Source organism: Dipodomys ordii, unplaced genomic scaffold (genome assembly GCF_000151885.1).
Source record: "Dipodomys ordii isolate 6190 unplaced genomic scaffold, Dord_2.0 Scaffold25, whole genome shotgun sequence".
NCBI lineage: Eukaryota > Metazoa > Chordata > Mammalia > Rodentia > Heteromyidae > Dipodomys > Dipodomys ordii.
In genome coordinates this window covers 19,182,477-19,209,175 of record NW_012267241.1, presented here as the reverse complement: position 1 = coordinate 19,209,175, position 26,699 = coordinate 19,182,477, and the positions used below count along the sequence as shown (strand labels likewise).

Below are 26,699 nucleotides of genomic sequence, written 5' to 3'. Positions count from 1 at the left end.
TTAAGCCTCTTTGTGTTCAAGGCTAGCAGTCTACCACTGGAGCCATGTGCCACTTCTGGCCTTTTCTGAGTGGTTTATTAGAGATAAGAGTCTCACAGACTTTTCTGCCCAGGCTGGCTTCCAACCATGTTCCTCAGAACTCAGTCTCCTGAGTAGCTAGGATGACAGACATGAGCCACCAGCGCCCACCTTTAATCCTGCTTTTTGAAGCCACATGTTCTCACATTGCAAAACCTTCTTCCAGCAGCCATTCCTTCAGGCTTTTTCTCTCTAGGCCTGCAGTGGCCCCAGCCCCCAGCAGCCAGGGTGGCCAATCTCAAGCTTCAGCTCTGCTTCAGCCAAGAACTCTTGTCTGTTGTCATTTGCATTCACCAAAGCTGCTCTATTGACTGCCTATAACAAAGGCCTCATTTTGCCAGAGAATGGGGCTGGTGTCTGGGGAGACTTCTAAGTATAAATTAAGTTAGGCAGGGGCTGAGAAAACAAAGCTGCTCCTCTAAAGCTAGATGTAGCTAATTGGTGCCCAAACAGGGGCAATGGTGCCAAAAACACAGGCATTTCATTGAATTCTCACCTCAATGGCTGCCTTTAGCTAGGTAATAGTAGCTCAAACCTATAATCCTAGCTACTCAGGAAGCTGAGATCTGAGGATCATGGTTCAAAGCTAGCCCAGACAGGAAAGTCTAAGAGACTCATGTCAAATTATCCAGCAAAAGGCAAAAGTGGAGCTGTGGTTCAAGTTGTAAAGTACCAGCCTTGAGCAAAAAAGCCAAGTGAGAAGCCCCTGAGTTCAAGCCGCAGTACTGGTACACAAACACAAGGCTGCCCGTGAAAATAGAGACCCCAGATTTCATACCTCTGCACATAACACTGAAGGCTGACCTGTCTCTGGTACCGGTAGGCCCAGCTGGGTAAGTGCCCCTAGCAGCAAGGGGAAAGATGGATGACTTTGAGGTTAACTCCTTTTCCTTTAACCAAGCATTAAGAGCTTACCTTAATGTGTTGGGCTTCAGGGATTTCCGTAGTATTTTATAAGACCCTAGAAACGAAGCAATGTGTGTTGATGGCACATGGCATTCTGCCTCACAGCTGTGGGAACACAACATTCAGAAGACAAAGGCCCCCCAAAGGGTGCTCCTGTTGCTCCCATTTTCCCCATGAGGGTCATAGACTGACAAGAGTACAACAGCACTTGAGGGTTTAAAGGATGCAAAATCCATCATTCTCCATTGTGTGGTCTTTCAAGCAGCCTGCCAAGAGTGTGGCACCAGGAAAGTGTCATGGCCAACAGAGACACACAATTAACAGGAAGGCTTTAATTCTTTCCCATGATACACATGGCAAGAGAGAGACTAAGGAATTTGAATGTTTCTGAACTGTGCCTAAGTCAGAACACTGTTTCTTCCCTCTAAGACTACAAACAAGAAATACTATCAGTTAAATTGAAATTATGACCAAAAAGAAAAAACAAAAACTGAATAATATGGCAAGTTAGGCACCACTGGCTCATGCTGTAATCCTAGCTACTCAGGAAGCTAAGATCTACGTTGCAATTTGAAGACAGCCTGGGAAGATAAATCTCTAAGAGTCCCTTGTCTCCAATTAACCACTAAAAAGCAGAAAGGTGAGGTATGGCTCAAGTGGTAGACTGCCAGCCTTGAGCATAAAAACGAAGAGAGAGTCCCCAGACGGAGTCTAAGCTCCAGTGCCAGTATAAAAAAGAAAGTAAAAATAAGAAAAATCAGATGGACCTTTTATTTCACCATTGGGAAGTATTCTACTGAAAGAAAAGGTTTTGACATAACCTTCTGGTTACCTGCCCGCCATTCTTAGGGAAGACAGCCAGCATTCCAAGAATGAGCTTGGATGGGCAAAACCTGAGTACGTGAATTGGTTAATATTTGTCAAAAAAATATTAGCATATTGGAGATAAAAACATTTGAGGAAAACTTCAAAAAGGAAAAACCAATCCAGAAGGCTATTATAATTTTAATTGTTAAGACCATGGATTTAACTTTCCTATGTCCCAGGATCACTAAAAAGTGGATACAGAAGAACTAACAAACCTCAACTATTCAAGTAAATGTTCTTTTAAAACTTACCTACACAGCATGTATGAATGACAGCCCAGAAATATCCATCTGGATCAAACTGTAACACAGTTATAAAAAGAAAATAATGACTATCAGGGGAATACATAAGCAGGATGACGGGAAACCCAGGTCCCATCCGTGAAGAGCACCAAGCAAGGAGGCCTAAACACCCAACTCTCCAGCCGCAAGTCAGTTCCTCCTCATTTCTCTCCCCGTAGCCTAAACATCTTTTTAGCAGAACTCTGCCTTAGCACTCCATTCCCCTCACAGTTATTAAAAAATTTTGTTTGTTTTTTAACTAAGAACCTGGGTGTTGTCCCTGAGTTTTTCTGATCACTTCTATCACTTGAGCTGGAGCCCCACTTTTGACTTTTTGGTGGTTAACTGGAGGTAAGAGTCTCACAGACTTTTCATCCCATGCTGGTTTCAAACCTCGACCTTCAGATCTCAGCCTCCTAAGTAGCTAGGGTTACAGGCATAAGCCACTAGTGCCCGGCCACCACACCGTTTTAAATTCCAAACTCAGGACCCCAGACAACCTCTCTTGTCTCATCGATAACCCTGTATATCCCACAGAACAAGGATGGCTTGCACTTTCCCAAGCATGATGCTTCCCCTCCAACTGAGCCATGGGAACCCTTCTTCCCTTCTCTGTGATTCTCTTTGAATTTAGCATCATTTGTCACACACTATAGATTCCTTATTCTCCATTTCCCTGTCTCCAGCTCCACCTAGCCTTCTCTACGTTGTAAATTAGAACAGGGCAGACATATAGTAAGTACTCCCTGAAGCTGAATCTCAGACTATTCATGACTCCTCTGGGACTATGCCCTTGCCTGCTTGCTTCTCCTGGATAACTCTTCCTCATTCTTCCAGATTCACCACCAGTAAGCAGAGTCTCACACAAGTACCAGAAAGGTCTGGATTAAATTCTAAAATCCCCACTTACTCTATTGATGACCTTTTGAATTGTACTATTCTTAACTATGCACTAGAGATAATAGTCCCTATCCTTACAGAATCATGAATTTTTAAATGAGACAGGGCACGTAAGATACTGGCACAGAGCCCACACACAGCAGTATCCCTATAATTGGTAGTGTTCCTATTTCTGGAGTCCCTGGGCTCTCATAGGAGCTTCAAGGTCTCCAGAGTCTCCCGTCTCCAGAGCCCTGGCCTCCCTGTGATGTAATGATCTGCTATCTCCCCCAACTCCTGCTCTGAACAGAGTCCAAGTTCTGCCAGGACAAAGACTAATCATTGTACCCTCAAGGCCTGGTGCAGTGCCTGACACTTAAGAAAGTTTGGAAAGTCAGGCACTGGTGGCTCACGCCTGTAATCCTAGCTACTCAGGAGGCTGAGATCTAAGGATCATGGTTCTAAGCCAGCCTGGGCAGAAAAAGGAAAGTCTGTGAGACTTTCATCTCCAATTAATCACAGAAAAAGCCAGAAGTGGTGCTGTGGCTCAATTGGTAGAGCATTCACCTTGAGCAAAAGGAGCTCAAGGACAGTGCCTAGGCCTAGAGTTTAAGCCCCAAGACCAACAGGAAAAAAAATAAAAAAGAATGCTAGGAGAGAGGGTAAGAAGAGAGTAAAGAAAGAAAACCTAATAAACAGATAAAATCTGCAGTTAAGTGAAGTAAACTCAACTTGGGACACAGGATAAAAAGTAAAAATCGCCCTGCAAAAAAACGTCCTAGAGACAAGCAGAAGAGGTCAAAAGCTATGTACATATGACCATATAAGCTGATGCTAAGCAAAATGAACCCCAAGATAGGGACCCAAGAGATTTTATCTCTCTTGTTGTTCTTTTTAATGTACTTATAATGTACTATGTGATTTTTGTTTGTTTCTTTGTATGTTCCCCCCCCCTCAGTACAACCCCTGTTGTCACTGTATTTGAGTCCAGTGTCTTGCATCCTGTATATACATTTTTCTAATTTGGGGAGGGGAAGGGAAATAACAAAATGCTGAAATGAGGATACAGGATGATCTATTGTAACAATCAGATGTACAAGACACTATGTTGAAAACTTCACAACTTTGGGGGGGATGGGGAGGAGTTGGAGGGTGGAGGAAAGGTATGGTAGGGGAAATATAAAGGAGGGTATAACAATGCTGGATAGGAAATGTACTCATTACCTTGTTCCTGTACCTGTAACCCCTCTACACAGTATATTTACAATAAAAAATATACATTAAGAACAACAACAAAAAAAAAAACTCCTGGAGCTGGGTGCTGGTGGCTCACGCCTGTAATCCTAGCTACTCAGGAGGCTGAGATCTGAGGATCACAGCCCAAAGCGAGCCTGGGCAGGAAAGGCCCTGAGACTCTTATTTCCAATAAACCACTAGAAAAACGGAAGTGGCTCTGTGGCTCAAGAGGTAGAGTGCTTGCCTTGAGCTAAAGAGTGCAGGGATAGCGCCCAAGCCCAGAGTTCAAGCCCCCCAACTGTGCAAAAAAAAAAAAAAAAATGTCCTTGAATGACAGGAAAACAAAGAGGTGACATAAGTGGAGGAATGTGGGTTTACCAGCACAAACATAGGGTGGACTGCATGTTCCCAGGAACCAGAGCCCCATAGCCAGGGACAATGGCATAGCTAAGCCAAATGGTAGCCAGCCAGTGAGCTTTTGGATGCTTTTGCTAGGCCAAGCTATCCTGAAAGGACTAGGAAATTCTGCGCAGACCTGGGAGGTTCAGAGAGTGAAAGGTTCTTCGAAGGCTCAATGAGTTCACCTGGATTTACCTGGGAGTCATTGAAGGGAAGGCACCCCGCAGCAGCCAGGAGGAAGAGGGCACTGTGGATAGGCAGATAAAACAGGCAGCTTCACCTTTCAACATCAAAGCACTTCCTGAGTGGAGGCTGACACGCATCCACTGGAGTTCAGAGGAGGCAAAAAGGCTGTGAGAGTAACCCAGTTCTCCTATCATCCTCTAAGAACCTGACTACCTGTGTCCTTTTCCATTATGTACTCCACAGACAAAGCTTTCCTTCTTGGTGGCTCAGCTGCCTAGTTCCCAGAGCCAGGCATTCCCAGGATAACTGAAAACCAGAGCTGGCTCCCTCAAGAAAAAGTGTACCTGTCCAATGTCTGACAAAAGGAAGTTTTCAACTACCAGTCTTCAAGAATATGTGAGTGGTGAACTGGGGAAACAGATCACAATCATGCCAGTGGAAAGACCTTAACTGAAGGACTGCACTCAGTATCCTCCTACAGCAGAACAGACCCACCTCTTGTGCATCGAGTCCATGTACTAAGGACACAACATCACCAAGGTGGTGTTCCTGCCGAACACACAGAAGCTGAACTAGAGCCTAAGGAAATGCCAAAAACAAACTCAAACTGAAGGACGGTCCACAAAATAACAGATGTGTGAAAACAGTAGGTGACAGTGGTTCATGCCTGAAATCCTAGCTTCTTTAGGGCTTGAGATCCAGAGTTGAAGTTCAAAGCCAGCCCAAGCAGCAAAGTTCTCCTCCCCCATAAAAACAAATATATATGTATGTATATATATGTGTGTGTGTATGTGTATATAAGTATATGTACACACACACACACACACACACACACACACACACACACACACACACACATCTCAGTTCTCTACCTCTAGGACTGAATATAATTATTAAAGGGGAAGTAAGCAGCATCCAGGAAACAAGGCACTGGGGTCAGAATAAGAATGTGGATTGAAAGGACCTACGTGACAGAGCAGCCACGATCATATTCTACCGAGAAACTGAGGCACTGTTGCCTATACAGCATCACTTTTCTGTGGCCCCAGACCACAATTCAGGGACTCACAGGCTTGTCTTTTACCTCCATGGAAAAAAATATACAAGGCCAAAAAACTGCACACATGAATATTTTAAGTAAATATCTAGATTTTCCTTTTTGTTCTCCCTCACACCTGCCAGCTCTTACTGGGATTTGGAGACATCAGTGGTGAAATCTGTGGGTTGGTTTTATTCGTTTTTCTCTTCAGAAGAAAATATTGCAAAAAAAATTAACTTTTGAAATAAGACATGCTATTGGGAAATACGACTTCTCACAATAAATTTCTCTATCCGTGCCTCATAGTACAACTCTTCACCAGCTTATCAACCCAAGTTAAAATCAGGTTAAATATTCTATTTTAGAGTGCTTTTTCTTTTTAACTTACCTACAGGTCTTTGCAGGAGATGTTTTCTGTATGAAAGAAAAAAAAAGACCTAATTAGTCTATAAAAACATTTTCCCCTTTAAAATAAAACCTTTAAAAAACCTTGAGATTACAAGGCAAATAAATTAGGAGGAAATGTATTAGGGGGTTTCAGAGCTTGCCGCTTTTTCGTATGTGTGTATTTACTGAATCTTTTCTGCTTGGATCAAATGAAGGATGACTCAGTTGAGAGTTGAGTGGCTTCAACAAAGCATTTTCACCATTAGAATTATGTTTACCAATGAAAAATAAAATTATGTCAGGGTCAGTCTTCAGAGAGAAATCAAAGCAGTGTAGGAAAAGAAATTTATGTGCTATCTTAACTTCTGTTCTAGGTTTGTCTCTTTATTTTCACTTATTTCTTTACTTACTTTTGAAATAGGGTCTTGCTATGTTACCTCCACTGGCCTTTAACTACAAATGATCCTCCTGCCTCAGCCTCCCTAGTAGGACAGGATCACAGGCATGTACCACTGTGGCCACGTCTATCTCTAAATACTCCTTTCATTAACCCAGCTCTGACACTGAGCAGCTTTATAAGTTACCTGCTATAATGTGAAAATTAAGAAACAAGAAAAAGGGACATTATTTTTCGAATGCGTGCCAGTGCTGGGCCCTGAGTGATGTCCCTTAGCTTTTCCACTCAAAGCTGGCACTTTACCACTTGAGCCACAGCTGCACTTCCAGAATTTCCTGATTAATGGATTTATTGGAGATAAGAGTCTCACAGACTTTCCTGCCTGGGCTGGTTTTGTACAGAGATTCTCAGCTCTCAGCTTCCTGAGTAGTTAGGATTACAGGTATGAGCCACCAGCACCTGGCATTACAAAAAAAAAAGGAATCTTTTATTCCCAAAGTTGGAAAACAGAGAAAGAACAGCATTTGGGGGAATAAAACTTGGCCTTTAAAACTTAAAATGAAGAAATTCTACTTTGAACTTTTCCTCTATCAACTTTTAATTCATCAGTTTAAGGGTACTAATCTTTGCACCAGAGGAAGAAAGTTACAAAAGGGACAAGTACCAATTTTTCTATATTTGATACAGGAAGAAGAAAGATAATATGGCAGGTTCATTCTGGATATTTAAGAAGGGCCATTTTCCTAGTCAAGAATCAACTACCATTTTATCCACTGGTTCAGATAACACACATACTGCTTAGAAGTAAAGAGTTGACCACAAAAACATACAAGGTTTGACATGAAAGCTAGCTTAAGTTTTCATGTGTTATGCAATATCTAAGACTGCATTATTAAATAAATGCATTCTATTTGTGTAAGGCTCTGGCTGTATCTTTAGGATCTTTCATCTCTGATCTTTGACCAAACCCCAATCTAGAGCCTAGGAAGGCAACCACAGTTGTACTGCCCCCTGGTGGCAAGAGTTGCCCCCTCCCCCCATGGCCTTCCCACCTGCCCCACCCACCACAGGATAATTAATGAGGACAAAGGCACCTGGTTGGACTCTTAACTGAATTATTGCATCATTTTTAGCAATGACCACACTTAGCACAATGTGTTTATGAAAGTTTCTGACCCAAATATAACCAAAATTTTGACAGTCTAATAGAAGTAGGAACAGAGAGGGTAGAGATTAAGGGGATGTCCTTTTAAACTCATGATTGTAATCCTGGCAACTCAGGAGGCTGAGATCTTTAAAACATGGTTCAAAGCCAGTGTAGGCAGGAAAGTGTGAGATTCATCTCCAATTAATCACCATACAAGCCAGAAGTGTAGCTGTGGCTCAAGTGGTAGAGTGGTAGCCTTGAGCAAAAGAGCTTAGAGACAGCACCTAGGCCCTGAATTCAAGCCCCATGACTCTTCACCCTCCATGTGTTGGATGGTTTTTGTGGCCTTTCACAGAGGAGACCCTAAAAGTGAAGGACTTGCTCCAGTGGTTATGAGGTAGAGCTGTGACTGGAAAGAAAGGGGATTCCTCTCGGGGTGGGCCAACCACTAGCACCCTGTGGGAAATTCTGCCATGCATTTTCTTGCATTTGGGATGAGCTGGGCCCACAGCTAATTCCTCTTTGTGTCATAAGAGTCTAAGTCAGCCCTGGGCTGGAGCCTCATTACAGGCAATCACATTTGGGCAACTGATCATGGTCAAGGCGGGTTTCTCTGAAATGAGTGACCACTGTCTGCCAGTCCTGACTAGAAATTGACAGCAGGAGAAGATACTCATTAGGTCATCAAAAGAAAAGTGTCAGGCGCTGTTGGCTTACAACGTAATCCTAGCTACTCAGCTAGCTGAAAAATTTGGTTTGAAACCAGCTCAGGCAATAAAGTCTGTGGGATTCTCATCTCTAACCACCAAATAAGCCAGAAGTGGAACTGTGGCTCAAGTAGTAGAGTGCTAGCCTTGAGCACAAAAGTCAGGGACACATTTGTTAGGAAATGGAAAGACTTGGAAAAAATTATATTAAGTGAAGTAAGCCAGGCCCAAAGAAACATAGGTCCCATGGTTTCCCTTATTTGCAATATCTAGTATATGTATGAGTCAAGCAGAAAAGGTCAGATAAGGTGATGTTAGGAAAATGAACCCTTAGATATGTATTTAAATGTTTTTTTTCTTTCATGCATTTGTTTCTAACGCATTTATAAGATTATTTCTTTGTTGCTTTGTATGTCCCTCCCCCACAGTATAACCCCTGCTTTCACTGTATTTGATGTCGGTATAATTTGTGGAGGGGAAGGGGAAAAACAAGTCGTTTAAATAAGGATACAGGTGGACCCATTGCAACAATGAGAAGTACACGTTGTCATGGCGAAAACGAACTTTACAACTTTGGTGGGGGGGGGGAGAGGATTGGAGGGGGGGCGGGGGGAAGCTAGGAAGGATGTGAAGGGTAAACAAAGGAGGAGGCTACAATGCTTGATAAGAAATGTACTCATTATCTTGCCCATGTAATTGTAACCCCTCTGTACAGTATGTTCACAATAAAAATAAATAAATAAATAAAAAAAGTCAGGGACATTGCCCAGGTCCTGAGTTCAAGCCCTGGGACTGGCACAAAAAAACAGTAAAGTACTTCTTTAAAATTTAAAGTAAGGGAAGCCAAACGAGCATTTTGCATATTTACCTCTTTCCGAAAACACTTCTGGTACCCACAGACGATAACTTCAGCTACATTATGCAAAATGAGAAACACAGGAACAGCCTGCGAGAAAACAGAATAATAAGCATGAAAATATTTTCTTTGATCTCACAGACATGAGTGTTGATTTTTGCTTAAAAATAAAGAACTATAGCTGGGCACTGGTATCTCATGCCTGTAATCCTAGCAATTCAGGAAACTGAGACCTGTGAATTGTGGTTCAAAGCCAAGCCCAGGCAGGAAAGTCATGAGACTTTTATCTCCACTAAACTACCAACAAAGCCGAAATTGAGTAGTGGCTGAAATGGTAGAGTGCTAGCCTGGAACAAAAAGAAAGGCAGGGACAGATCCCAGGTCCTGAGTTCAAGCCCCAGGACTGGCACAAAAATATTTAATAAATCAGTAAATATAAAGATCTGTGGCAACAAAAACTTGTACAGGCAATAGTGCTTTTTTATGGAGTATAGATAGAGGTTCACCCTGATTTTTAAACTTCTATAACTTTATGACTCTTCTCTATTTCAGCAGTTGAATCTGCCTCACTGTTTCATTTTTGTTCATTCCTGACATCTTTTTTCTTGGTGTGTGTGAGACAGAGAAAGACAGAGTGTGTATGAGTGTGTGTATGTGAAAGAGAGAGAGAGAGAGAAGAAGAGGGAGAGAGAGAGAGAGAGAGAGAGAGAGAGAGAATTATATATATGTGTGTGTGAGAGAGAGAGAGGTACTAGGACTTGAACTCCGGGCCTGGATGTTGTCCCTGAGCATCTTTTTTTTTTGGCTCAAGGCTGGTACTCTATCACTGGAGCTGGTTAACTGGAGGTGAATCTCACAGACTTTCTTGTCTGGATTCAAACCAATATCGTCAGATCTCAGCTTCCTCAGTAGCTAGGATTGTAGGTATAAGCCAACAATAACTGCTTTCTTCCCTTTTATTTCTTTGTCAATTGTGGGACTTGAACTCAGGCACTGTCCTTAAGCTTCTGTGCTCAAGGCTAGCACTTTACTACTTTGAGCCACAGTGCCACTTACGGTTTTCTGGCAGCTAACTGGAGATAAGAGTCTTAATGGACTTTCCTGCGCAGGCTAGCTTCGAAGAGTGGTCCTCAGATCTCAGCTGCCTGAATAGCTAGGATTATAGGCTTTTTTCTTCCCTTTTTTAAAAGAATCTTATACCCTCACTTATCTGTCATTAACAATTCAACTCATGGTTTTTCTCTCCTCTTAAAATCACCTTTCTTCTTTCTTTTTTTTTGTCAATACTAGATTTGAATTCAGGGTCTTGAGCTTACTAGGCTGGCTTGATACCTTTGAGCCACACCTCCAGCCCTGTTTTTCACTGATTATTTTTGAGAACAGGGTCTCATTCTTACCTGGAGAACATGCCTGAGGCTTGATCTGCCTGCTTTCAGTATTCCTATTCCTGCTGGGATTATAGACACATGCTACTGGGTCCAGCTTCCCTCCATCGAGACAGAGTCTCTCAGATTTTTCTGGCCAAGCTGTCTGAGAACCACAATCTTCCGAATCTCAGCTATGCATTAAGAAGAGGATCTCACAGATTTTTTAAAAATAATTTTTATTGTGATTAAGTGATTACATAAATTTCACAAATTTCACAGCATTGTGAGATAGTGATACTTAGTTAAAGTCACAAACACATTCAAACCTTCATTAGGCAAATTGTCATTATCATGGTCTATAAAGTTTGTGAATTCTGGGCTGGGAAGGTGGCTCAGTGGTAGAGCGCTTGCCTTGCATGCCTGAGGCCCTGGGTTCGATTCCTCAGCACCACATAAGCAAAAAGAAAAAAGCCGGAAGTGGTGCTGTGGCTCAAGTGGTAGAGCACTAGCCTTGAGCTGAAGAGCTGAGAGACAGTGCCCAGGCCCAGAGTTCAGGCCCCACGACCGGATCCAAAATAAAAATAAAAAAATTAAAAAAAAGTTGTGAATTCTATGAGCTTTGACAATACAACTATTTCTTCTAAATTGGGTGGTATATACATTTCTTTCCTTTTGATTGGTATTAGCTGTTCCCTCTATCCCTCTAATTCCCTCCCTACTATTGCTGCCCTTGAGTTGCTTAGTTCGTTTTCATCAATGTCCAGTGGCCCTCTGTTGTATGTTTCCTCCTGTTTCCCTCTGATTCTGTATCCTCCTCCTAGTTTCCCTCAGATGTGCACATATATACCATATATGTGGTCAGCAGCATGGGGTCATTTAGTCGACAAGATGAGTGGAGGTCTTTTGTTTCTCAAGTCCTGTTTACTTTGTCCTAGCTCCTTACATTTTGTATTTAACAACCACATCTCAGGGAGACCATGTGCCATTTGTCTCTTTGCTCTTGGCTTACCTCACTCAATATGATTTTATTTTTCTAGTTCCATTCATTTTCCTGCAAATGCCATTATTTTGTCCTTTCTAATGGCTGCATAATATTACATTGTATATAGGTATCACAAGTTTTGGATCCATTCATCTGCAGTTGGGCACCTGGGTTGTTTCCATATCTTGGCTATTGTGAACAGTGCTGCAATGAACATGGAGGTGCACGTGTCCTTGTATCCTGGTTCCTGTTGCTCAGGGTAGATGCCTAGGAGTGGTATGGCTGGGTCATAGGCGAGGTCTATATTTAGCTTTCTGACGTACCTCAGAAAGCCTTCCAAAGTGGTTGTACATTCCCACCAGCAATGCAATAGAGTTCCTCTTAATCTGCATACCCTCCAGCATTTGTCGTTGGCTGAATTTGGGATGCAGGCCATTCTGACTGGGATAAAGTGGTATCTCAGGGTTGTCTTTATATGCATTTTCCTTACAGCCAGGGATGGTGAACATTTCCTCATGTGTTTCATTGCCATTTTTATCTCTTCTTCTGAGAAGTCTCTCTTTAGTTCCCTTGCCCATTTAGTAATTGGTTTGTTGGGTTTGGGAGGGATTAGTTTCTTGAGTTCCCTGTATATACAGGATGTTAACCCCTTGTCTGATATATTGCTAGTAAATATTTCTTCCCAATTGGTTGGCTGTCTTTCTAGTTTGGTTGCTATGTCTTTAGCTGTGCAAAAACTTTATTTTAAGGTGGTCCCATTTGTCGACTCTTTCTCCAATTTGTTGTGACCCTTGGACTCTGTTCAAGAAATTCCTGCTTGTGCCTATAAGTTCAACTGTCTCTCCTACTCTGTCCTACAGTAGTCCCAGAGTTTCAAGTTTGATATTAAGGTCTTCAATCCATTTTAAATTGATGTTAGTGCATGGTGATAGGTTGGGGTCCACCCAGTTTTCCCAGCACCAGTAGTTGAAGAGGCTGTGCTTCTTCCACTGTATGTCTTTGGCTCTTTTGTCAAATATCAGCTGACTGTAAGCATGTGGTTTTATTTCTGGATCTTCTAATCTATTCCATTGGTTTTCGGGTCTGTTTTTGTGCCAGTACCATGCTGTCTTCGTTATTATGGCTCTATAGTAGAGTTTGAAGTCTGGTATCATGATCCCTCCATGTTGTTGGGGGTTTTTTGCCTAGAATTGCTTTGGCTACTCTAGGCCTTTTGTTGTTCCATATGAACTTTTGGATTGTTTTCTCTATTTCAGTAAAGTATGTCACTGGGATTTGAATGGGAATTGCATTGAATTTGTGTATCAAATTTTGGCAGTATGGCCATTTCACTATATTAGAACATGGAATATCTCTCCATTTCCTGGTGTCCTCTATGATTTCTTTCTTTAGGCTTTTATTGTTTTCATTAAATAATTCCTTTACATCTTTGGTTAGGTTAATTCCTAACTTTTTTAGGTTATTGTGAATGGGGTTGTTTATTTGATTACCCTTTCTGCTTGTATGGTGTACAAAAAGGCAACTGATTTTTGTGGGTTGAATTTGTATCCTGCCACTTTGCCAAAGTGGTTTATAAGTTCTAAGAGTTTGGGGGTGGAGTTTTGGGGATCATTGAGGTATAATATCATGTCATCTGCAAAAAGGGGTAGTTTAACTTCTTCCTTCCCTATGCGGATCCCTTTAATGTCTTTTTCTTGCCTTATGGCTCTGGTTAATGATTCCAGAACTATATTGAAGAGACGTGTTGAGAGTGGGCATCCTTGCCTTCTTCCTGTTTTTAGGAGAATTGGTTCATAGATTTTTTAATAAAACATTTTCTTTACCCATTCGTGTGTTGATGGATATCTAGACTGATTCCCAGAGTGGAATACTGAAAACTTGATTATTTGTGCAAGTGGTAGAACTGACTTACAACAGTTTTCCATGGAAAGCTCCAGCCCTGCCCACAGCCAGGGCCGTGGGTCATTCTGCATAGGTATGCATGACCTTTAGGCAACCACAAGTCCTGGCTCAGCTTTTTAACTTTTGTGAAAGAATATCAATCCCACCTTCTTCTGTTTGGGTAACTTATAAATATGTGAGTCTGTCTGATTTTTATCAGAATTCTGAGTACAAGAAATCATGCATCTAGAGGATTTGGGGAGAGTTATCTCCCTCTACTCCTCAGTGGAGCCAGATAACTAGAAAGCCACTGTTCTTACCCAGCCAAGCTACCTCAAGTCCATGAGTTCAAACACCAGTGCTGGCAAAAACAAACAAACAAATAAACAAAATGAACAAAAACAGAACAGGAAGAGTTAAGTAAAGCCAGCTCTGTGGGAGGTAGGTAATAGGATGAGGGGCAAACAGAGGGTAAGAATTAATATAACCAAAGACAGAGAGGGGCTAAAGGAATAGATAGGGGGATTGATCAGGATACAGTACAGGCACATATGGAAATATCACAATGAAACTCCCCCTTGTACAGTTAATGTAAGCTAATAAAGATCATTTTAAAAGATTTATCTGAGGCCAGATGTGGTGACACACGCCCATAATCCCAGCTACCCAGGAGATGGAAATAGGGAGTAATGAGGTTCTAGGCCAACCAGATCAAAAAGTTAGCAAGACTTCATCTCAACAAATAGATCATATTGGTTCACTATGCTCAGGAGATGTAAGTAAGAGGATCTGTCCAAAGCCAGCTCGGGGGAAAAAAAGTACAAGATCTTAACTGAAAAATAACTAAAGCAAAAAAAGGGTCGAGGGCATGACCCCATGGTAAGGCCCTTGGCCAGCAAGAATAAGTCTGAGTTCAATCTGCAACACAATCAGAGAAACTAAAGATTGGCAACAGGAAATGCTCAACACATACCTCACAACGGATGGCTGTTCCCATGGTGTCTCTCACTGTCCCTAACCTTTTTAAGTTCTTCAGGAACCAAGTCTTCTTTGTTTTTAAGCTCGCCACACATAGTAGGTCCCTAACAAATATTTGCTGAATGGATACAAGAATCATCTCCTTTCCCTCAACTCTGCATGCTATTCAATTGAGAGATGGGAAAATCAACAAAGAACTCTTCCCACAGGGCCTTTGCAGAGTTCACTCAGCTTCCTCTCAGGAGCTGCACAGAACAGAACTTCCAGACCTTGTCTCCGTGGAGCACAGCTACCTGGATGAAGTGTTTTACATAGCAACATATGCACAGATTTTTAACTGAGCATTTGCCCTCATTCCTTAAGGATTCATTAACTGATGTTTTGGCACCAGCATATTGGTGCCAGTTTTTACCCAACACAAACTGTAGGAGTGCCTCATGTTTATCCACCCTAGGAATGTCTAAGCAGCCACATAGAAACAATTCCAAAAACAAAGAAAAGATGCTGGGTTGAGTTCTTTTACTGAAAATCAGTGTCTCTGACGAGCCCTCCTCCATAACTGAGTACACTGGGTTTAGGTTGTTACCCTTTGTTCAAAGTGTTTGAACTGAGTAGCTTCTCTTTGCCTATTAAGGAAGGCAATGCTCTACACCAAGTACACTCAACTGCTGGTTCTTGAGATTAAAAGCTCAAATCAGAATGGAAAGCAAATGTTTGCTTAGAGTATAAATCAATATGCTGCTTTCCTTCTTCAAAAAGTCTTGCTGTGAAAATAAAGCCAGGTGCACTAAACTGAGTGTTTAATACTAAAAGCTAAGGTACATCCTGCTACAAATTTCCCTTTGGCACATCCGGAGATCACACTGAGAAGCATTGTTCTAGTTTACAGAACTCTCCAACTGCCTGACACTCGTGATAGACTCTGGAGAGGTGTCAAATCCCTGCCCCTTCTCTGGGTAAGAAGCTCAGCACTGAGAATCCACAACACTTTCTTCTCAGACTTTGGGATTCATGTAGGGATCCTGTTTGACCAGAGCAGGCCAATCAGTACTCCAAGCCTGTCTACCTACAGTGGATGGGACTTGCCCAGCAACATGAGCCCAGCCTCCTGCCTAGTTTTCAGATCAGTATAGTCCCTGACCCCAAATGATCCAATTCAAGCAAAGCCTGGGACTCATGCAAGAGCATGAGGAAGACGTCTCCACAAGAAAACTAGGAGGAAATGAGCCCAAAGCCAACTATACCCATGAGGGGCTGACCTGACTATGACACAGGACAAAGACAGAGAACAGAACTATGTCATTTTAACTTATGGATTAAATCATGACTGAAGTAGGGCTCTATTCTATACCCTTTAAGTTATATGAACTCCCAAATTTGGCTGAGACTACTTTGTAAGTTTTCTATTACGTGCAGTCAAAAGAATCTAAAGGTTTGAACATGAAATGTTCTCCCACAGGCTCATGGGTTGAGTGCTTGGTCCCCAGCTAGTAGTGCTATTCAGGAAGGTTCTGGAAACTTCCAGAAGTGAGGGGCCTCACTGAAGGAAATAAGTCATTGGGAAAATGCCACTGAAGGTCATAGCTGGTCTCTAGTTTCTTCCATACTTTATGGTTCTTCCCACCATGAAACGAACAGCCTTCACCTCCACAATTCCCTACCACCATGGTGTTCGGCCTCACTGTGGACCTGAATCAACAGAACCAAGGATGGAGGACTGAAATCTCTGAGACTATGAGCTAAAATAAGTAATACCTCCCTTAAGTTGTTCTCAGTTCTACAAATAGAACTAATATACAACTACTACACCTTGGGCTCATTCAAAAATCCATGTGCATTGGTCCTAAAGAAACCAATCTGGACAGAGGCCAAAGGTAAAGAGTGAAGTTAGGTACTAGCCGCTCAGAAGGCTGAGATCTGAGGATTGTAGTTTGAAGCCAGCCTGAGCAGACAAACCTTGAGACTCTTATCTCCAATAAGCCAGCAAAAAAAACCCCAACAAACTAGAGTGGAAGTGTGGTTCAAAATGGTACGGTGCCAGCTGTAATGGAAAAAGCCAAGCAAAAGCCTGAGGCCCTCAGTTCAAACCCCAGTTTTGGCACTAGATGCAAGTAAATAAGACTTTCCACACCAGTATACATTTCTGCCTCTGTCTAGTGACTGTCGTCTCCCCCTGACTTGTCCAGTGATTTTGAAAAACACATAAAAGGAAACTTCTGAAAAAGCACTATACAAATAATAAATATTAATATAAGCATAATACATGACTTAGTGAACCTTCAAAATTCTGGTACCCATTAACTCTGCAGAACAAGACTTTGAGCAACACATTGTTTTTCCACAATCCTATACTCTGATGCAGGCGAAGGAACGCCCTCTGCTGGCAGAATGGTGTAAAGTGGGACAACATTCACCAGCCTGGAGGAACTCAGAAGGGGCAGTAGGGACTAAGCAGAAAGCCAGTGCAAGCCACAAAGAGCTGAGCTATGGGTCAGTTCCGAAGCCACCCAGGAAGTTTCTCCCCCTTCCAGTACACATCCCATCTTCTCAAGCTTATGAATCTTGAAATAAAAAAGATGATTTAATTTCAAAATACATTCTTGCCCTCTATTTTGCAATCTTGGAGTTGTTGTAACAATAACATTGTTAGCCAGTTTAGGCAGACGGTATTTGTTGGGTCTTTTTTATTATTATTTTTGTATCTGAGACCTCAGGGACTAATATAACAAACAATATAAGGACTAAATTATTTAGTAATTTCCACATTTTTCTAAAAGTCAGAATATAGTACATTTTCTGAGAGAGAAAAATAGTTATCAGTCACAGTATAAAAAAGGGGGAAAATTAATGCTGTTCTTGATTTTCTTATTTTATTTACTTTTTGTCAGTTGTGGGGCTTGAACTCTGGGCCTGGGTGCTTTCCCTGTGCTCTTCAGCTCAAGGTGAGCGCTCTACTGCTTGAGCCATAGCACCACTTGTGGTTTTCTGGTGGTTTATTGGAGATAAGAGTCACGGACTTGGGGCTGGGAAGGCGGCTCAGTGGTAGAGCGCTTGCCTTGCATGCATGAGGCCCTGGGTTTGATTCCTCAGCACCACATAAGCAAAAAGAAAAAAAGCTGGAAGTGGCGTTGTGGCTCAAGTGGTAGAGCGCTAGCTCTAGTGGTTTTAATGGATTCCCTTTCTATGGCAAAATAAATTTTTTTCAGCATTACCAGCTTTGAACTCAGCCTTGTTCTCAATGGGCTTGCTTGCTCTGCTGGCATTCTACTACTTCAACCATACATCAGTCCTGCTTTTTGCTAGTTAATTGGCGGTAGAGTGCCATGGGCTTTTCTATACCAAATGGCTCTGAACTGTGATCCTCTGGATCAAAACTTCTTGAGTAACTAGAATTACAAGTGTAAGCCACCCAACCCTGGAAATAACTAATTATTTTTAGCATTCTCAATAATGTAATTATTTGGACTGTCCTAGATTGGCACAGGCCCCAAACTTCTTCTCTAATGTATTTTCCTTTATTAAAGCTGATTGCCCTCCCCCACCACTTTTCCCACAAAGGGGAAGAAGACAGAGGGATCATTTCTCAAACCTCTAACACTTACCAATCTGGACAAGGCTCTGGACCCAGCATAGATTACACCCACAAACACCACTGAAGCTGGAAGCCACGTGGAAACATCAGATCTGCAAAGAGAAGGAAAAGTCATAATGCCTTTGCAACTGTCTGTTTCAAAAGACCTAGCTGAAGGGTTGGTCCCTATGAGGGACCTACCCCCACCCCAGAGGCTGGCTGAGTATGGCAAAGTATTCCTGATGACCCCACTGAGATGTGATCGGTATAGCCACTGAAAGAAGAGTGACAGAGGCTGACAAAGCCATCCAACCTACTGCCCCCAAACATAACAGACCCCAGAACTGGAAATGACAGAAACCTTGCAACAATTTAGAGAAAAGAACAGATCTGATTTTCTTCAAAGACCAGTAATATTTTACATATCCTATTTACTCCACTATATCAGAGTACAATGAAATCACAAGAAAAAGAGGATGAACCAAACACTTAAAAGTAATAAATTAAAAACAATAAATCCTAGAGCTTCAGCTGGGTGGCCACCTGCTAACTTCAATCATTAACCTGGCATTGCTGGAATTCTGTTCCAGGACTCTTCAAAGACTTCTGAAAGACATATTTCTTTAATTCAACTGTGATCACACCAGGAACTGCTTTTTCTAGGATCATATTCTCTACAAGAAAAGCAAAATCCCTGTCTCACACAGAGCACCTCACACTGTGGTAACTGGCTTCTACCATCAGTTATATAGGCAGCCAATCCCAAAACTACCCTAATAATGAATACAAATAAGTGAATCAAAGGGTGCCTGTAATCCTAGTTACTCAGGAGGCTGAGATCTGAAGATTGTGGTTCAAAGCCAACACTGGCAAATAAGTCTGTGAGACAATTAATCACCAAAACTCCAGAAGTAGAGGGCTAGCCTTGAGTAAACAAGCTCAGGACAGTTCAAACTCCAGGACCTGCTAAAAAGGAAGGAAGGGAGGGAGGGAGGAGAGATAGAAAGAAGAAGAGAGAAAACAAGAAAGAGGGGCTGAGAAGGTAGCTCAGTGGTAGAGTGCTTCTTTGCATGCATGAGGCCCTGGGTTCAATTCTTCAGCACCACATAAGCAGAAAAAGCTGGAAGTGGTGCTATGGCTAAGCGGTAGAGTGCTAGCCTTGAGCTGAAGAGCTGAGGCATAGCGCCTAGGCCGAGTTCAGGCCCACAACCAGCAAAAAAGGAATAAAAGAAAGAAAAGGAAACAAACAGGGGCTGGGAAGGTGGCTCAGTGGTAGAGCACTTGCCTTGTATGCCTGAGGCCCTGGGTTCGATTCCCCAGCACCACATAAGAAAAAAGCCAGAAGTGGCACTGTGGCTCAAGTGGTAGAGTGCTAGCCTTGAGCTGAAGAGCTGAGGGACAGCGCCCAGGCCCAGAGTTCAGGCCCCACGACCAGACCCCCCCAAAAAAAAAAAAGAAAGAAAGAAAGAAAAGGAAACAAACAAAGAAAAGTAAATCCATGACATCAGCATAGAAGACAATCATCCCAAGGAGCTCAATGAACTGTGCTCCTAAAATAGTGCCTTTCAAGACATGGCTTTGTTGGTTTTATTGGCAGGGACCAGTGCTCTATCCAAAATCGGACACAGACCTAGCATTTCAAAGTTTTTAGGATGCAATAAGGTCTTCAAACCTTACTCAGTGGATCAAGTTGTTCAACTGATATTCATAGCTCCTTATAAAGTTCTGGGATTTACAATTAGCCTTACAGTGAACATTTAGTGAGTGCTGACAACAAACCAGGTTCCATGCTTCATCTTTTAAAATCTGTACAAGAAGCCTGATTGTTGATGGTCTGTGACTTCACAATAGTTCAACTAAAGATTTCAAACTTGAAACACGGGCACAGGATGACCTACTGCAACAATGATACCCACAAGACGCTATATTGAAAATGAACTTTACAACTTTGGGGGAGGTGAGGAGGAGTAAGGGAAGTAGGGAAGGGAAGGCATAGTGGGAGAACATCAAAGGAGGGGGTAACAATGCTTGATAAGAAATGTACTCATTGGGCTGGGAAGGTGGCTCAGTGGTAGAGCGCTTGCCTTGCATGCCTGAGGCCCTGGGTTCGATTCCTCAGTACCACATAAGCAAAAAAGAAAAAACCCGGAAGTGGCGCTGTGGCTGAAGTGGTAGAGTGTTAGCCTTGAGCTGAAGAGCTGAGGGACAGCGCCCACACCCAGAGTTCAGGCACCACAACCTGACCCAAAAAAAAAAAGAAATGTACTCATTACCGTACTCCTGTAACTATAGTCCCTCTGTACAGCATCTTTACAATAAAATAAATTTTTTTTTAAAAAAAGAGCCGGGCGTTGGTGGCTCACACCTGTAATCCTAGCTACTCAGGAGACTGAGATCTGAGGATCACAGTTCAAAGCCAGGAAAGTCCATGAAACCCTCACCTCCAAAAAAAACACCAGAAAACCAGAAGCTTGCCTTGAGCTGAAGAGCTGAGGGACTGCACCCAGGCATAGAGTTCAAGCCCCATGAACAACAACAAAAAACTTCAAACTTGAAGATGGTGTGACAGCCATACCCTAATCCATAGTGCTTTTCACTCTCACACAGTATGTTTAAAAATCACACGATATACTCAACACTTGATGATTCTACTAGACTGTAAGCTAAAACATGTATTTTGAGCACATTCCAGATAGGCTTGGACTACCAGGAGCTGATGGCTCATGCCTGTAATCCTAGCAACTCAGCAGGCTGAGATCTGAGGATCAAGGTTTGAAGACAGCTCAAGCAGAAAAGTCCATGAGGCTCTTATCCCCAATTATCCAGCAAAAAACTAACCTGCAACTATGGCTTAAGTGGTAGAATACCAGCTACAGGTAAAAGTGCTGATCAAGAGCTTGAGGCCCTCAGTTCAATCCCTGGTAGCAGCATGAACACACACACACACACACACACACACACACACACACACACACACACACACACACACACACACACACACACACACACCAAAAACAAAAACAATGCTAAGCCAAGATTTGACCTTCTGTAGACTATGTGCATTTTTTGGGAGTGGGGGTCTGGTCGTAGGGCCTGAACTCTGGGCTCAAGGCTAACACTCTACCACTTGAGCCACAGTGCCACTTCCGGTTTTTTTCTTTTTGCTTATGTGGTGCTGAGGAATCGAACCCAAGGCCTCATGCATGCAAGGCAAGCACTCTACCACTGAGCCACCTTCCCAGCCCAACTATGTGCATTTTTAACTCATGGAATTTTCAATTTATGATGGGTTCATCAGGACAGAACCCGTTGTAACTCAGGAACACCTGTACTGTTACCCTACTGTGCAAGTAAGCAAATAAAGGTACACAGTGAATATCCTATTACCAGCTGGTAAATGGCAAAAGTAGAATTTGAATTAAGGTCTCTGTGGCGCTAAAGGCCCAGCTTATAATCTTTCTGTACCTTGCTGGCACAAGGCCTCGTGCTCTAGAAGAGGTGAGAAACTTTTTTATGCCAATGGCCACTTGGCTATTTATAATAAGGGCCATACAAAATTATGACTACAGGCAGACAGCTGTGGATAGCCAATGAGCCATATAGTGTACATGTCCACCCTGTCATGTACCAAATAATTTTGAGGGCTTCATACGACCACAAGGGCCACGCGTCCTCCACCCTGCTTTGAATGGGAGACACCGACTATAAACACACAAGCAACAAAACAACAGGGATTTGGTAAACAGATGAAGCAGCTAAGTATCTGAGGAACAGGTTCTGTTACCCATAGCCCTGCTGTAATATTTTAGGTGTCTACAAGGTACACAGGGAAAGAAAGACACCATCTCCCACCTGGATAGGCCAGCAGCAACAGAGCCAATTGCTGCTCCCTGAAGAAAACGCCTTACCATTCACAAGATCAAACGTGAAGACGGGGCTGGTGGCTCACGCCTGTAATCCTAGCTACTCAGGAGAATCTGAGGATCGCAGTTCAAAGCCAGCCCGGGCAGGAGAGACCGTAAGACTCTTATCTCCAATAACCTACCAGAAAACCGGAAGTGGCGCTGTAGCTCAAGTGGTAGAGCGCTCACCTTGAGCTGAAGAGCGGAAGGACAGTGCCCAGGCCCAGAGTTCAAGCCCCACGACCGACAAAAAAAAAAAAAAAAAAAAGAAAAGATCAAACGTGACACTAAGCTCATGCAGATCACGGGAGACAGGACAGAGGCCAGTGCCCTGTTGTACACCGGAAGGAGTCTAGGGCCTACACTGCAGGCAGAACACTGGTGAGGAAGGAGAGGGCACCCGGGGCGAGATAGCAGCTGGCCCAGCTGCAGCAGGCCCCTAACTTTGGAATGTAAGGTCTGTGGGGCTCCAGACATTTGTGCTCAAGTCCCTCTTAAATAAACAAAGGAAGCTCCTGCCGAGTTCTGTACTATAAGAGCCAGAGGTTGTGGCCATGAGGAAAAGAAAGAAAACAAACCCCAGAACATCTTGTATTTAACCCCTCTACCCTAAGATACAAAGAAAGAACTTCCACTAGAAAAAGTGCATGCAAGTCCTGTTTGATCTAATACACTTCTGGCAAATGTGACAGGGTGGCTGTGTGAGCATCTGTTCCAAATGGACCTGGGATACTAAGGATACAGTCAGCTCACTTGGGGGGGGGGGCGCAAACTACAGGGTGCTCAGACAACAGGAATGTCTGTAATCCCAGCTAACAGAGGGTGTGAACACTTACTAACAACTTTAGACACCTGCTGTAGGTGTCTAAAAAGGCTGTAGGCCTTTTGGAACACACATCAGTGAGAGGCTGCCCTCCTCCTCCACACGCCAACAGAACACCACAGCTGCTGCTAGTCATAAAAAGGGGCCAGGCACCAACGGTTCATACCTAGCTACTTAGGAAGCTGAGATGGAAAGGATTGCAGTTGAAGGCCAGCCCAGGTAGAAAAGCCCATGAGACTGTTTCCAGAGGAAGGCTAGACATAGTAAAATGAGCCTGTCATCCCACCTTTAAAGTAGTGACAGATTACATTGCTGGCATGTATCTAGGCAGGAAGGGAGGCCCTAACCTAAATATAACCTGAAAAAAAAAAAAAGGCTGAAGTCCTGACTCATTGAAACAGTGCCAACTTAATAATCAGGAGGCCCTTAGTTCAAACCCTAGCACCATAAAAAATAAAAAGCTGAACAGGGCACAGGGCTGGGGTAAAGCCATACATAGGATACAAAAATTCTGGAGAGGCCTGGAGGCAAGAGAAAACTGAAGAAAGGTAGGTAGTACAGCTTGAGTAGATTTCTGGACAAACCCAGGAATGGGAAGGTCAAAGCATAATCTGATTTGCATTTTCAAAAGATTTTTCTCTGAATGTAATTGGATAATAAATTGGAACTGGGTTAAGGTGTGCTAAGGCAGGGAAAATTAGAATGTGTTTTACTCGGAGAAATCATGCACTGAATCTTGAAAATTATGAACCTGAGATGTTTTACATCCACATCCCCAAGCAGAGATGTCAAGCAGGGGGTCGAATGTAAGGGAGGTCTCTAATGAACAAAGGTGCACATTAGGTATGCCTTAAATTGGGTTTCTTGTTTTGTTTTTTTGACTGGTCATGGGGCTTGAACTCAGGGTTCAGGCACCATCCCTAAGCTTTTTCACTTTTGCTTGACCACTTTAAGCAACAGTTCCACTTCTGGGTTTCTGATGGTTAATTAAAAATAAGAATCTCAAAGGTTTTCCTGCCCAGGCTGGTTTTAAACCGTGATCCTCAGATCTCAGCCTCCAGAGCAACTAGGATTACAGACATGAGCCTTCAGCTTCCAGCTCAATTACTTCTGTACACTTTTATCCTTAAGTTCTGAGGATAACATTCAAACACATTTTCTTTAAGAAAGTTTCCTCCTTTTGTTCATCATTAATAGCAATAAGAATCACTTGTATGGGCCAAGCACCTGTAGCTCATGCCTGTAATCCTAGCTACTCAGGTGGCTGAGATCTTAGCATAAAGGTTCAAAGTCATCCTGGGCAAGAAAGTCCACAAATCTCTGATTTACTACCCAAAAAGTCAGAAGTAGAGATGTAGTTCAATTAGTAAAATAGCAACCTTGATCAAAAAAGCCAAACGAAGAGCATGAGACCCTGAGTTCAAGCCCCAGTACTGGTACCAAAAAAAAAAGTCATCTATAGTTTCATAAGGCTTTTTCACAAAACCATACACTTGTGTGCTCCACCAATTGACAGTGTGAAGTCTAATCCCTAAGGTGATAATATTAAAGAAGGGGGTCTCTGGAAGGTGACTAGGTGTTAAGGGCAGAACCTTCATAAAGAGAACTCACATCCTTAGGAAGGCACTCTGAGATGAGTGAGAACACAGATAATCAGAAGTGGCCCACTCCAGATATCCCAGCCCGTTGACCTTGAGCTTTCCAGCCCCTAGCACTGTGAGAGATGAGTATCTGTTGTTTATAAGCCAATCAGTCCACAGTGTTGTGTTATCATACATCCAGTTCCATTTCACAAATTTACCAGTGAGAAAGTCAGGCGATACACAGATTATAGCAATCAAAAAAGAAAAGGGGGAGAAGAGAGAAAGAGGAAGAAAGAGAACCTGCTGCACAGATCACAGCTTATTAACAGCTATATTTATATAACTGGAAGAACCGTAACTGTTAACACTTACTACTTCAGGGATATATATTGGGTATCTGTCTATACTGGGGTTTGAACGCAGTGCCTCTCACACTCACTCAACTCTGGCTAGCACTCTACCACTTGAATCATGCCTCCAGCTTAGCTTTTTGCTAGTTAATTGGAGACCACATGTAACACATTCAACAAATGTCCCCTCCTGACTTTACATATAACTGTAAAGACATGTCACTAAGCATGATAAATAAGCATGATACATAAAAGGCAAGGACAAAAACACACCAAATTGACAAACCAAGAGAAAGAAATACTGGCAATGTTGAAAACAGTCTGGAGTTTAATATCCTTTAGACTGTCTAATGAATATTTATAAATCAATAAGCAAGTCAATTTCCCTAAAAAAAAGCAATGGACGAAAACAGGTCATACTCCCTCTTCATATAAATATATATGTATACATACACACACAAGTACAATACACATATACACATATATACATGCATACAATACACATATACATATACACACAAATACAAATGACCACATATAAGAAATTCATAATTAAACAACTATCTCAAAACTAAATGTATCAAGTTTTGTCCAAAAACCTCAATTCTTTCAAAGTTTCTGCTTTCACAACACCTTTAGGTATGACTGTGAAATACAAATTGCTATCTTTCTGGAAGGTGTTTGTATATTGTTTGGCTACTCCTATAAAATGCCTTAAAATTTTTTGCATATCAAGAAAATTCACTAATCCGTTCTTGGAAAAATCATCTTGGATATGGGTAAGAGTATATACAATATTTCTGTCCACAAGTGGAAATAAAAATGAATTTTGGCATCCTCTGAAAGGAACCGTCTCTTTTCAGATTTCACATGGCCCAACTGCATCAACTCAGATCTCTGTTCAAATGTCACCTTATCCCTGAGTCCTTCTAGCAACCTTGTGCCATCCACTCATGTGCACAGATGCACATCCATTCCCTACATAGCGTTAGTCTTCCCTGAACTTCCTGCCATCAAACATACCATTCCTGTGACAGATCCATCATTCTTTGCTGTCTGTCTCCTTCAACTAGAATATCAACTTCGGGTGACCAAGGATTTTGGTCTTTTGTTTACTGCATGTTCTTAGTATCCAGAACAATGTCTACTGTGTGCTATGCTTACATTTGCTAAGTAAATCACAATGTATCAAGTCATTTCAAAACCTGGTTTTCATTCATGATGATATATAGATAGATATGATATACATATATATATATATATATATATATATATATATCTGTATCCTAGCACTCAGGAGACTGAGGCAGGAAGATTGTGAGTTCCAAGCTAACCCGGGCTACATAGCAAGACTGTTTCTCAAAAAAGCAAAAAAAAAAAATCCATTTTCTAGATTAACACAATAACAACAAAATCTCGTCATAATCATTGCTGGAATTTCTTCTGCTACTAATCTCAAGACTTTCAGAGACTGTTCTGAATTGCTGGGGCTGACAGCTACTTGCTTTTAAAGGACAGGGTTGAGCCAAGTGCCAGTGGCTTACACTTGTAATCCTAGCTACTCAAGAGGCTAAAATCTGAGGTTCAGAGTTCAAAGTTAGTCAAAGCAGGAAAATCCATGAGACTCTATCGCCAATTAAACACAAAAAAAGCCAGAAGTAGAGCTGTGGGCTCAGTGATAGAGTGCCAGACTTGAATGAAAAAGCTAAAGGATAGTGCCCAGGCCCTGAGTTCAAGCCCCAGTACTGGTACCAAAAAGGGAAAAAAAATAAAGAACAGGATTGAGAGCAAAAACACACACTCATTTGTCTCTTTACAAGTGACCCTAGTGGGGAATTCTAACTATTTCAAATTCAATAAACATTTATAAACAATCATGTTGTAATCTATAATTCAA

The 26,699-nt window shown here is 42.3% G+C and overlaps 1 protein-coding gene across 1 annotated transcript in view; it reads right to left on the bottom strand.

Annotated features, from left to right (window-relative positions):
* The window catches only part of Tmem241 (transmembrane protein 241), a 126,229-nt gene that overhangs the window by 84,139 nt on the left and 15,391 nt on the right, over positions 1-26,699 (bottom strand). The window contains exons 4-9 of the mRNA XM_013014865.1: positions 18,176-18,257; positions 9,378-9,455; positions 6,260-6,285; positions 4,842-4,893; positions 2,103-2,151; positions 994-1,039 (exon numbers count right to left, since the gene is read on the bottom strand). Of these exons, the coding sequence (XP_012870319.1) occupies positions 994-1,039; positions 2,103-2,151; positions 4,842-4,893; positions 6,260-6,285; positions 9,378-9,455; positions 18,176-18,257 (333 nt within the window). The remainder of the gene's footprint in view (positions 1-993; positions 1,040-2,102; positions 2,152-4,841; positions 4,894-6,259; positions 6,286-9,377; positions 9,456-18,175; positions 18,258-26,699) is intronic.